The following is a 12,988-nucleotide window of genomic DNA, read 5'->3' as shown; positions in this document are numbered from 1 at the left end:
GGAAGGGAAGGGAAGGGAAGGGAAGGGAAGGGAAGGGAAGAGGGTGTCAGCATTCAGCATATGGACAGTGGCTTACTCTGTTTTCACCAGGCATCCTACCTCTGCACCAAGCCTGGTAATCTTGAGTCAAGAGTTCCTTCAGTTTATTTCTCCAATCTTCTGCTGGATGGAGAAGGGCAGTGACCTTGATGCTTGATGTTGGGGACAGGATGTGGGGATCTACCTGCTCCTTATAAAGACTTTCAATGAATCCTCTTGTTTTTAGCTCTCTTCTCACTACTGATTTCAGAGTACCTGACACCTCCAATTCTTGAAACCCTTTAGATCTCTGTGACACAAACACCTTTCTCTTTTGTAAGTAGTCTGTCATCAGCTTTCTCTGCAAAACCAGCTCCTAATTATCCATCTCCTGTCCACCTTCTAAAATTTGGTTGACATCTATCATTTACTGTCATCTCTTTTTTTTTTTCCTTTTGCTGCTTTATCTCCCCAAACCCCCCTGTACACAGTTGTATATCTTAGTGTCATCTCTTCTTTTTTTCTCTTTGTCCTGTTGGCTCTATATCGTTTCCTCTTTTCTTATAATTTTAGTGCATTCTACAGAGAGAGCAAATAAACTCATACATTTGACCTGACACTTTCTACCAGTGCTCTATAACTATTTATTTGTATGTTCATTTTCTCTCTGACTAGACTACGAGCTTCTTAAAAACAGAACTATATCCTCCTTATCCTTTTAGTCTCAGCACCTAGAATGATACCTGGCACAGAGAACATACTCAACAGAGATCGCTGAATGAGTGAATAGATGAATGAATGCGTTTTCTGCATACCTTTCATCACTAGCACAGAGCTTTGAACACTAAAAGCACTTAATAAATACATGAATTCAAGAAGAAAAGCTTTACGGTTGACATTTTGTATTTAAAATTTCAAATATATGATTCTCAGAAAAACTTGTTTGCGTAAGTATAGTTTACTCAGCTAAAGTATTTAGGGTGTGCACTACGGATTTAATGTAGTCACGTTAACCAAGTAAGTACTGAAAGTGGATCCTGACTCCATTGTTTGAAAAGTCTCAATCTTAATGTCTTTTTTTAATGTACAATTTTTGTTTGGTTTTGGCTCCCATCCTTCACATCCCACTTTTTGATTTTTTAACAGAAGAAAGGTATAGGTACATATTAATCACAAATTAAAAGCCCAATACAAAAAGCCACTGGCTGAATTCAGAACAAGTTTATGGACAGAGATGACAGGGTTCCAGAGCACATGTCCTACAGTCTTCCGTCCTTAATACACTAAAATAATGGAATGTCACAGCATTCATAGTTTTTTGGCTTTTTTAAAAAGATTTATTCATTTATTCACTAATTTTTTTTTTTTTTTTTTTGGTGAGGAAGATAGTTGCTGAGCTATCATCTGTGCCAATCTCCTTCCATTTTCTTTTTTTTAAAGATTTTATTTTTCCTTTTTCTCCCAAAGCCCCCTGGAACATAGCCGGGTAGTTTTAGTTGTGGGTCCTTCTAGTGTGGGACGCCACCTCAGCGTGGCTTGATGAGCAGTGCCATGTCCACACCTAGGATTCGAATTGGTGAAACCCTGGGCCACCAGAGCAGAGCGCACGAACTTAACCACTCAGACACTGGGCCGGCCCCTCCTTCCATTTTCTATGTGGTATGCCACCACAACATGGTATGATGAGCAGTGTGTAGGTCCATGCCCGGGATCTGAACCTGCAAACTCCAGGCCACCAAAGCAGAGTGTGTGAACTTCACCACAATGGCACTGGGCCAGCCCCATCCATCATAGTTTTATTACACTTTATAGGGTCAATATTCAGAATAATTATATCTATTTTTCTGCTTTTAAAATGCTCACGTAGGGGCCGGCCCAGTGGTACAGCGGTTAAGTGTGCACATTCCGCTTTGGCAGCCTGGGGGTCGCTGGTTCGGATCCTGGGTGTGGACATGGCACTACTTGGCAAGCCATGCTGTGGTAGGCGTCCCACATATAAAGTAGAGAAAAATGGGCACGGATGTGAGCTCAGGGCCAGTCTTCCTCAGCCAAAAGAGGAGGATTGGCAGTAGATGTTAGCTCAGGGCTAATCTTCCCCCCCCCCCCCAAAAAAAAAGAATAAAATGCTCAAGTATACTAAAATATAGTTTGCAATATATCAAAATAAAGATACCTTATGAAATAAACCTAGCAATAAAGCAAACTTCTCTACCACAAATCATATTTGCTTATTACTCTAAATAACTGTTTTCCTCCCTGTCTTTTCAAAACCATTGTTACCATCACTTCAGGGCTCAAACTGCCTGAAATGCCCTCTCCCTTCCTCCTAGTCCAATTCTGCCCTTCCTTCAAGGTCCAGCCGGAGCCTCCTCTCGCCAACGGAAGCTTCCGCGTGCCCTCTCCTCTTCCTGGCGGCCCACAGCACTTCTTCGAACCATGTCTATGACACCTGCTTACACTACACTATACTTTCCCATCTCGATTGTAAGCATCCTGGTGGCCAGGCCACAGCCTTCTCTTCTATACCTCAGAACTCCTACTACCACTGCAGACACACAGCAGATGCTCAAACAATATTACCTTTTTTTTTCAAATTAAAATAGCTTTATTTTTACTGTGATTATAGAAATGTTACATGATCATTATAAAAAAACTCAAACAATATAGAAAAATGTGAAGAAAAAAGTAAATTCCCAGCACTGAGAGAAAACCACCAATAACACTTTGGTAAACCTCTTTCCAAACATTTTTGTATGCATATAAACATGTAGACACAAAAATATACAATTTTATATAAATAGTATTATACCATCATGCTGTTCTGCAACTTGAGACAATAAATGCAGATTTTAAGCATCTGCCTAGAATTTTATCACTTCCTTGTCCATCATTGCTTCCTGAATTAATTTTATTTTAAAAGCAGAAATGTGATTCCAAGGAATTATTGGGCAATTAGCACAACAAATAAGGTTTTGAACACTGGACTTATATATTTTTCAGACTCTTTTTATATATTTTTCAGATTCTTTTGTCATCAGACTCACTGTGATTACAACATGATTAAATTCATTTATTTGTTCACATTTTTTTTTACGATTCAGCTAGCTTTTTTTTTTAAAGATTGGCACCCAAGCTAACATCTGCTGCCAATCTTCTTTGTTTTTTCCTTCTTCTTCTTCTCCCCAAAGCCCCCCAGTACATAGTTGTATATTCTAGTTGTAGCTCCCTCTGGTTCTGCTATGTGAGACCCGCCTCAGCATGGCTTGATGAGCAGTGCCATGTCCGTGCCCAGAATCTGAACTGGCGAAACCCTGGGCTGCCAAAGTGAAGTGCGCAAACTTAACCACTCGGCTACGGGGCTGGCCCCTTATTTGTTCAAATATTTTGAAAGATACTGGTCACCTGGTAAACATTTTCGCGGACTACCCATTAATCCTCATATGTTTCAATCAGTTAATACATTACATTCCTCCTGTAAGTGACCAAGGTGGTGATAAACACTCTCCGGTATGAGTTTCATTTCACTGTACAGCCTCTTTGCACTAAAATACTATAAATGATGGTGGTGATGGAAGAGCCTACTTTGTATAGTTTGCGCATGTAAAATCCATCAATATTGAGTTTTTGAGAAATGATAATTTAAAGCTCTAGAGGTCCTTTTTGGTCCTACGTATCTAGAAAAACAGCATGCAACCCACAAAGTTCCTTCCCATCAATCTCCACGCTGATGAGAATTTCCAGAACTGTTTTTTAAATCAGGGCAAGGGGAAAAGAACAGGGCAGGGAATCCTTGGCTCCAACAGCCGGCTTCAAAGAATTCAGTGTGCTGGGAACAGCAGCCAACTGGGTGCGACTGACTGCACCCTTGCACCAAAGCCAGAGAACATAGATGAAGGGCGAGGAAATTAGGGAGATTCTTGAAGTGACTTCCCAGGAGGAATCTCAGACCAGCCACACCCAGTCCCTTCATCTTAGTAAATAATTCAGCAGAACTGCAAAAGGGCTTAGCTGGGTCCCTGCAGGAGCCTCTCCCACGGAGTGGGTGATTTCTTCCTTATTGCTGCTACATGCAACTTCCCAGACTCGCGCTCGCCTGCAGGGGAAGCGTGTGCTCTCCCCAAGTCATGACATGTTTATCAGGGGATGAACAAACAAACAGCAAATAGCTCTTGGAGGATTTTCCCTACTTCCCGGCAGCAGAAGGAGAGCAGCTGTTGTACTGTTAAACTGGGGATTTGGCCATTTTAAGACAGTTTTTAAAGTTTCTAGCAGAAACTCTGCTTTCTGTCTATATCTGATGGTTAAGTTGAAATCTGAATTGCTCCTTGAAAGCTGAACTTATTGGAAGTAGACTATAAATCAGCATGGCCCATCCAGTCATCCAGCAGACGTTCATTAGCTTGTTCAGCCAGCATTTACTGAGCACCTACGGCAAGCAGAGGCACTGAATGGGGAATTCAGAGAGAAAATACGCTCTCTGCCCTCAAGACAGCTAACAATGACACTTATCACAAGGACACAAGCAACTGGCATAAACCGTTATCTCATTTCGCTTTCACAACATTGAAGTAGTATACTCCCCATTTTACAGATGAGAAACTAAGGCCTGGAAAAAGTGACTGGACCGTGGTCACCCAGCTATATCCAATAAAAAGGCCACCTGAACCCAGGGCCACCTAACTCTGAAGTCTTTCTCTTTAGGGCTTCACATGGAGCTTGATATTACAAATTTACCATCTAGATGAGGAGGCAGGAAAGACATAAAAACGGATTTATTCTTCTTAACCCCATGCTATATCTTATGGAACAGATTATGTGTTTGCGAATAACTACCTACAAGGTCTGAGACAGTCAGTGTCATAAGAGGTCACCTTTGGATGGAGGGAGGGAGGGCAAGGAGGGGAGGAAGCGGGAATCGTGAGGACTTTGAGAAGATGTATTACTTGAGCTGGGTCTACTTGAGGGTGGGCAGGGACGTGACAGACACTCGAGAAAGTTCTTCCACGCAGAGAGAAAAATAAAAACAAAGGTGCGTAAGGAGCAAAGCTTAGGGAGTATCTGGGGGAAAGTGAGTGTCTTTGTGTGGTGAGAGTGTAGGCTATGGGCAGGAGAGTAGTGGTTGGAAAGGATGAGGTTAGATCATGACTGGCCTAAAATGTAAGGGAGAGGAGTTCATATTTCAAACGTAGGCGATACAGAACCATTGATGTTCTAAGCAGGGGTGACGACCCCGGGGCTGTGCTTTAAAGAATTATATTTACAAAAGACCTTTTTTCTTTATAGGAAAGTATTTATTTGGAATGAGAAAAGAAATGACAATACATTATAGGTGTCACAAACATCATGAAATTCAGAATAATATTATTAACTGCCTGATATCCCGCTACAATACTTTTCTCCTACATTTTTGATGGCATATTCTTTGATCACTTCAGCATATGACAATGATTACGTATTTTTTTTTTATAAAAGATCTTGCAGTAATTCTCAAGCTTCAATATGTATCAGAATCACCTACAGAGCTTTTAAAATGCGTGGGCCCCACAAAAAGTTCCAGAGCAACAGGAACGCTCATAAACTGCAGCTCAATGTGGAAAATCGTACCACTGCTTTGGATACCTGGGACTACGCGCTAAGGCTGGACATGCACGTTCCCAGCAATTCCGCTCCTAGCTACACGCCTAACAGAAATCTATATCCCAAGAGACACGTAAAAGCACGTTTATAGCCACATTGTTTGTACTAGCCCCAAACTGCAAACAACCCAAATGCCACCTACTTAGAATGGATAAATAAGCTGTGGTTTATACATAAAGTGAAATTCTGGACAACAATGAAAAAGAACAAACTGTAGCAAAAGCCAACAACAAATTAGAAATAAAATGTTGAGCAAAAGAAGCCAGACATGCAAGAGCGCGTGCTCTGTGATTCTAGCTACGTGAAGTTCAAAATCAGGCACATCTAGCGTATGGTGAGAAAAGTTAGATGAGTGGTTGCCCTAGAGAGGATTACTCACTGGAAGGGGGACTGGGAGAGGCGTCTGGGCTGCTGGTGATGTTCTCTCTCTTTATCTGAATGAGTATCACATGAGTATGTTTACTTTGTAGAAATCCATTGAGCTGTACATTTATTATTTTGCACATGTCTCTACATATGTTATGCTACAATAAGAAAAGATTTTACTTAAAACGTTTCCAAAAAGAAAAAAAAATGCATAGGCCCCAACCCAAAAGCTTCTGATTCAATCGGTGGGATGGGGCCTGGGCATCGGTATTTTTTAAAAGCTCCCTAAATGAAGTTGATATGCAACCAGGGTTGAAAAGTGCTGATGTGGAGCAAGGACTGGAGCGAAGGGAAAAAGTTAAGAAGTTATTCAACGTTTACCAAACTTGAGCGATAATAAGAATCACCTGGAATGCTTGTTAAAAAAGAAATTCCCAGGTCCCTCCCTGCCAACTCTGATTCAGTAGGCTGGAGATGGGATCAAGGAATCTGTCTTTTTGACAACCTCTCCGAGGTGTTTAATTAGGGTTCTAAATTAGGGTCAGGTGGTGGCAGTTGGCGTGCAGAGCAGGTTACATCAAGCAAAATAAAACTGGAAAAGATTAAATTTTCAACACTACTTATACTTGCTTTTATATACTTCCAGCTTAAAATCCACCAAAACAACCAAATTTGAGTATAGTTTATTACATTTACATCTTTAACCTAAGGTGATTTTATTTTGACTCATAGCGTGTAAACCTTAATTCAGTCATTTACTTTTCGTTTCTAACAGAACCACGAAAGCAAGGGATTTCAAAGCCTAAGAGACACCATTCCCTTTCCTGGTGGATCTACTTTAGAGAACGGATTTAATAACATCTCATGGTAAAGTCTCACTTCAGCCTGACTTTTAAAAAACTCTTGGTTGTATTTTCAAAGGACTTCCAAATTCTGCTTATGTCCCTCAAAGCACGAAATATGTAGTAAAGCAAGTACTATATCTCCCTCCATAATAAGACTCATGATTTTTAAATTTTAAACAAAAGATGGAATAACTATTTTTCTCTCTCGAGGACAGGTCAAACGGAACTTAAAGGGAAAGAACTTGTAGCTACCTTTCCTCCAGCTGTAAAGCAATGAAAGAAGATATAAAATCACAGACAATTGCAATATGTTCTTATGCTTTAACTACTTAGATTACATTTTGGGCTAGAAAATTATACATTGCTCTCAGAGACTAAGTGACATAAAATATACTTATGTTCATTTAGCATCAGGAGAAGAGCACCTGATGTCAACTGCAAGCGCACGTGACTGAGAGTCAGCAGACGTGACTTCACCAACGGGCTGGGAGACCCCGGGCCTCGACTTTCTATCTGTACCATGGAGGAACGGGTGAAATACCTAAGTAGTTTTCAAACTAGATGCCTAGAATTTTTCAGAGGCATTTGTAAGGTCCTACAGATGTTTAATTTTAATACTTTTCTTCTTAAAAGCATATCTTTATTTAAAATCTATAAGAAAAACAATGCACACGAAATATGTCACAGAGTGAATTTTAATATAGAGACACTCCCAACCTGTGCTCTCAGGTTACCTCGTTGTGGAGCTTCTCCTGCTCCATAAATGTATATATTCGAACATGTAAATGTGTTTTAAATGTGATTAGGAAGACTTTATCTGCTCTGGTCTTTTCCTTTTCTTTTCGATCCAGGCCTATATTGGCATAAAGGCTGAGACTACATGAAATCTTTAAACTCCACTGGGTGCGAGTACAGATGTTAGCAAGCTCTCCTTTTACCTGTTTCTACAGAATGTGGTTATGGAACCAAACAAAGTAGATTTATTACTCTACAAAATGCTTGATGATTATAAAATACAAGTCTTTAACTGTTAGGATACTAACAACTAAAGTGGTGAAAATGTAGTCGTTTTTGTACTGAGAGTGGAAAAGCAAGCAATGGCAGAAAAAAGTTGTGTGGTAGTGGATCATATAAAAGACATGGCCTTAAAATGTCATCAGATGTGGTGCAGGTAAGCACTAGCAGTTAAAATTATGCAATCATTTTTCCAAACACTATTAGATAATATTACAAACTAATAGAAACTATCAATTTTATTAGAATGAGGCTATTTATTTATTTACTTATTTTTATTTTTTTGTGAGGAAGATTGGCCCTGAGCTAACGTCTGTGCCAATCTTCCTCTGTTTTATGTAGGATGCCGCCAGTGTGGCTTGCGCTCAGGATCCGAACCTGTGAACCCTGGGCTGCTGAAGCAGAGCGCATGAACTTAACCACTATGCCATGGGGCCAGCCCCCTAGACTGAGGCTTTTAAACTGCAGACCTTTCAGAGTTATCTGCAGAGATATCAGTAGTGATATCAGAATTTACTCTTTTATACATATATATATATCTCCTTATAAATTTTTTGACATAAGGCAGTTGTCAGAATAGTAAAATTAAATAAGAAATTATTATTTCTACCTCAAGTAAATCCATTAAATATAGGTTTATCAACTTGGAAATTTTACTGATATTTTAGAAAAACCGAATAGCTCAATTTAGGTTTCTAACACTGACATACTTACGACCTCAGATAAAATGTTAGTGATAAATCAAAACAGGATTTGGACTCAACAGACAAAACAAAATGAATTTTTCTGTGTTGGAACTGCGAGTAAAACGATGGCCTCTTCTTAGTCCTCTTGGGCTGCCACGACAAAATCCCACAGACTGGGGGCATAAACAAGAACATTTATTTTCTCGCAGTTCTGGAGCTGGAAGTCCAAGATCAGGGGCCAGCAGGATCAGTGTTTGCTGAAGAACCTCTCCTTGGTCTCAGAAAGCTGCCTTCTCACCGTGTCCTCACGTGGCAGAGAAAGGGGCAGGCTCTCTGCTGTCTCTTCTCATAAGAAGACTAATCCTATTGGATCAAGGCGCCACCCTTATGACCTCATTTAACCTTAATTACATCCGTAGAGGCCCAACCTCCAAATACGGTCACATTGGGGGCTAGAGGCTTCAACATATGCATTTTGGGGGACACAATCAATGCATAGCAACCTCTGAGGCATCTGATCCTTTTAAGAAACAGCTGCAAGGAACAGCTCACAGATGTTGTTAGAAGTGCGTTTATTTTTCTCCAAACAACAAAGTTTTTAAACTAGCTGAGAAAATCATTCATTGATTTCACCAAAGTGCTTACTCACCAGTCAGGAATGTGAACAATTGTCAGGCATGTGAATAACTCAGCTTTGACACAAAAATTTACTATCACTCCTTTTTAAAATATTCAGATCAGTACAACTAAAAAGCAAAATTGACTGGATGTCAAAGTGTTAAAAACAAATCTATTAGTACTTGCAGCTACTTATCTGTGTGAATCACAATTTTTTTGGCAGGCCTTTATCTTAAAATCAAATACTGGAAAGCTTTCCCCTAACATCAGGAACAAGACAAGGGTGCCTGCTTTTGCCACTTCTACTCAACATAGCACGTGAAGTTCTAACCAGAGCAATTAGGCAAGGAAAAGAAATAAAAGACATCCAAATTGGAAAGGAAATGGTAAAACTATCTCAGTTTGAAGATGACATGATCTTCTATGTAGAAAACCCTAAAAATTACACACACACACAAACTGTTACTGCTAATAAACAAATTCTGCAAAGATGCAAGATATAAAATCAACATACAAAAATCAATTACATTTCTATAAACTAGCAATGAATAATGTGAAAGGAAACTAAGAAACACAGTTCCATTTATAATAGCATGAAAAGAACAAAATACTTAGAGATAAATCTAACCAAGGAGGTGAAAGAACTTGCTTACTGAAAACTACAAAATACTGCTGAAGAAATTAAAGACCTAATTAAATGGAAAGATAGCCCGTGTTCATGGACAGGAAGACTTACATTGTTAAGATGTCAATACTACCCAAAGCAATCTGCAGATTCAACACAATCCCTATCAAAGTTCCAACAGCCTTTTTCACAGAAATGGAATAGCTGATCCTCACATTTATAAGGAATTGCAAGGGGGCCTGAATAGCCAGGACAATGTTGAAAAAGAACAATAAAGTTGGAGGACTCAAACTTCTCAACTTTGAAACAATACAAAGCCACAGTAATTAAAACGGTATGGAACTGGCACAAAGACAGACATACAGGGGCCGGCCCGGTGGCATAGTGGTTAAGTTTGTGCGCTCCACTTTGGCGGCCCAAGGTTCACAGGTTTGGATCCCAGATGCAGACCTATACACATCAAGCCATGCTGTGGTGGCACCCCATATACAAAATAGAGGAAGACTGGCAAAGATGTTGGCTCAGGGATAATCTTCCTCACCAAAAAAAAAAAAAAAAAAAAACCAAACAAAAAACCAGACATATAGACTACAGGAATAGAATAGAGAGCCCAGAAATAAACCCTCACATGTATGGTCAATTGATTTTCACCAAGGGTCCCAAGGGTACTATTCATTGGAGAAAGGTCTGGTCAACAAGTGGTGCTGGGAAAACAGGATATCCACATGCAAAAGAAGAAAGGTGGACCCTTACCTTACAGCTTATACAAAAATTAACTCAAAATGGATCCAAGACCTAAACTTAAGAGCTAAAACTATAAAACTCTTAGAAGAAAAGAATGTCATGAAGACATTGGATTTGGCAATGATTTCATAGATATGACACTAAAAGCAACAGGGAACAAAAGAAAAAAATAGATAAATTGGATTTCATCAAAATTAAGACCTTTTGTGCATCAAAGGATACTATCAAGGAAGTGAGAAGACAACCTATGGAATGAGAGAAAATATTTGCAAATCATATATCTGATAAGGGATTCCTATCCACAATATACAAAGGACTCACACAACTCAACAACAGGAAAACAAACAACAAAAAAACAACTCAGTTCAACAAAGGGCAAAGAACTTAGACATTTCTTCAAAGAAGATACAAAAATGGCAATAAGGGTATAAGAAGACGTCCAACATCATTAGTCATTAGGGAAATGCAAATCAAAACCACAATGAGGGCTCAGCTCCGTGGCCAAGGGGTTAAGTTCGCGCGCTCCGCTTCAGCCACCCAGGGTTTCACTGGTTCAGATCCTGGGCGCGCACATGGCACTGACCATCAGGCCACGCTAAGATGGTGTCCCACATACCACAACTAGAAGGACCCACAACTAAAATACACAACTATGTACTGGGGAGATTTGGGGAGAAAAAGCAGGGGAAAAAAAAAAAGATTGTTAACAACTGTTGTTAGCTCAGGTGCCAATCTTTAAAAAAAAAAATACCCACAATGAGATACCATTTCACACACATTTGGATGCCTACTAACAAAACCACAGGTAACAGCAAGTATTGGTAAGGATCTGGAGAAATTGAAACCCTGTGAATTGTTGGTGAGAATGTAAAATGGTATAGCCACTGTGGAAAATAGTATGCAATTCCTTAAAAAGTTAAACATAGAATTATCATATAATCCAGCAATTCAGCGACTCAAACAGATACTTGTACACCCATGTCCATAGCACTGTTATTCACAATAGCCAAATGGTAGAAACAACCCAAGCGTCCATCGACAGATGAATGGATAAACAAAATATGATATATAAACACTGTGGAATATTACTCAGGAATGAATGAAACTTTGATACACGCTACAACATGGATAAACTGTGAAAACATCATGCTTAGTGAAATAAGACACAAAAGGACAAATATTGTATGATTCCATTTACATGAGGTACATAAACTAGTCAAATACATAAAGACATAAAGTAAAACAGTGGTTATTAGGGGCTGGAGGAGGCAGAAATGGGGAGTTATTTTTTATTGGGTAAAATGTTGCAGTGTAGGAAGATGAAAAAGTTAGGGAGATGGATGGTGGTGATGGCTGCAGAAATGTAGTTAATGCCACTGAACTGTGCACTTAAAAATGATTAAAATGGTAAATTTTATGTTATTTATATTTTACCACCAAAAAAAGATTTCTCAATTTAAAAGGTGGTTAGAATGGTAATTTTATGTTATGTATATTTTACCATAATAAAAAGAAATACATATATATTTAAAAAACCCCTAGACCTAGTTTCAAGACAAGATGACTTCTAAGGTCCTTTCTAATTCTAAAATTTTTTGAGACATCATGATGACAAGGAGAAAAGAGAAAGAGAATCTAGTTGAGGAATAAGCTTCTGATTCCTTGTTCTGAATTAAGTGTGTAACCCTACCTTTCAAGTGATTATAAACGGACCAAGAAGTTCCAGCGATGGCAGCAAACTCACATGCCTTCGGAGGCCAGGCAGGAAACGTAAGCAGGTGATGCAAGGCAGCTGGGGCTGGTGGTACATCTGAGGCCACACGACCGCTCTGAAGGGAGCAGCTGCACCTCCGCCCGGCCGGACTGTCTCCCTGTTGGAATGTGGACATGGGACTGGAATGGAATGGATTTTCCATTCTTTAAGTGAGACTGAATCGAGATTTTTATATTAAATGTTGGTATTTAATTAAAAAAATTTTTTTTAACACTGCAGCCAAAGAAAACATATCTGCAGGCCAAGGCACGTGAAGTCATCTGACCTCTGGCTTGGGATCTCTTTCACAGCATGACGGCTGGACCTAGCACACAAAAGAAGGGAAGGAGGTGCTACAAGAGATCCTCACCAACGCTTCAAGTCTGCAGACAGAGCAGGATCTAAATCTCTCCAATTCTTGTTTGGAAGCAGCCGTGGGTACTGGATATTCTTTTAATTAGGTGTCATTTCATACAGCATAGTTCTGAATGGGCCAGTTTTTATCGGAGACTCTGACCACGAAGTTTAGTGCCTTGCATACAGTAGATGGTCAATAAGTGGTAGCTATTATTATTTTAAATCAAGACTCCTACACAATATTGAAAATTTAGTGTAAAGCAGATTTTGAAAACCAACCCTACCCTCTATAATAAAAGAGAGCATACTATAATCCATTCAATAA

At 39.5% G+C, this 12,988-nt stretch overlaps 1 protein-coding gene across 4 annotated transcripts in view; it reads right to left on the bottom strand.

The window, feature by feature from the left end:
- Positions 1-12,988, bottom strand: part of CSTPP1 (centriolar satellite-associated tubulin polyglutamylase complex regulator 1) — a 174,863-nt gene that overhangs the window by 74,501 nt on the left and 87,374 nt on the right. Inside the window, exon 2 of one of the 4 annotated variants that reach the window (XM_046644704.1) lies at positions 12,244-12,424. The exons of the other annotated variants lie outside the window; for them this stretch is intronic. Within the exon in view, the coding sequence (XP_046500660.1) occupies positions 12,244-12,424 (181 nt within the window). The remainder of the gene's footprint in view (positions 1-12,243; positions 12,425-12,988) is intronic. 4 annotated transcript variants of the gene reach the window in all.

Source organism: Equus quagga, chromosome 17, assembly GCF_021613505.1.
Source record: "Equus quagga isolate Etosha38 chromosome 17, UCLA_HA_Equagga_1.0, whole genome shotgun sequence".
Lineage (NCBI taxonomy): Eukaryota > Metazoa > Chordata > Mammalia > Perissodactyla > Equidae > Equus > Equus quagga.
This window is presented reverse-complemented; position numbering and strand designations above follow the sequence as displayed.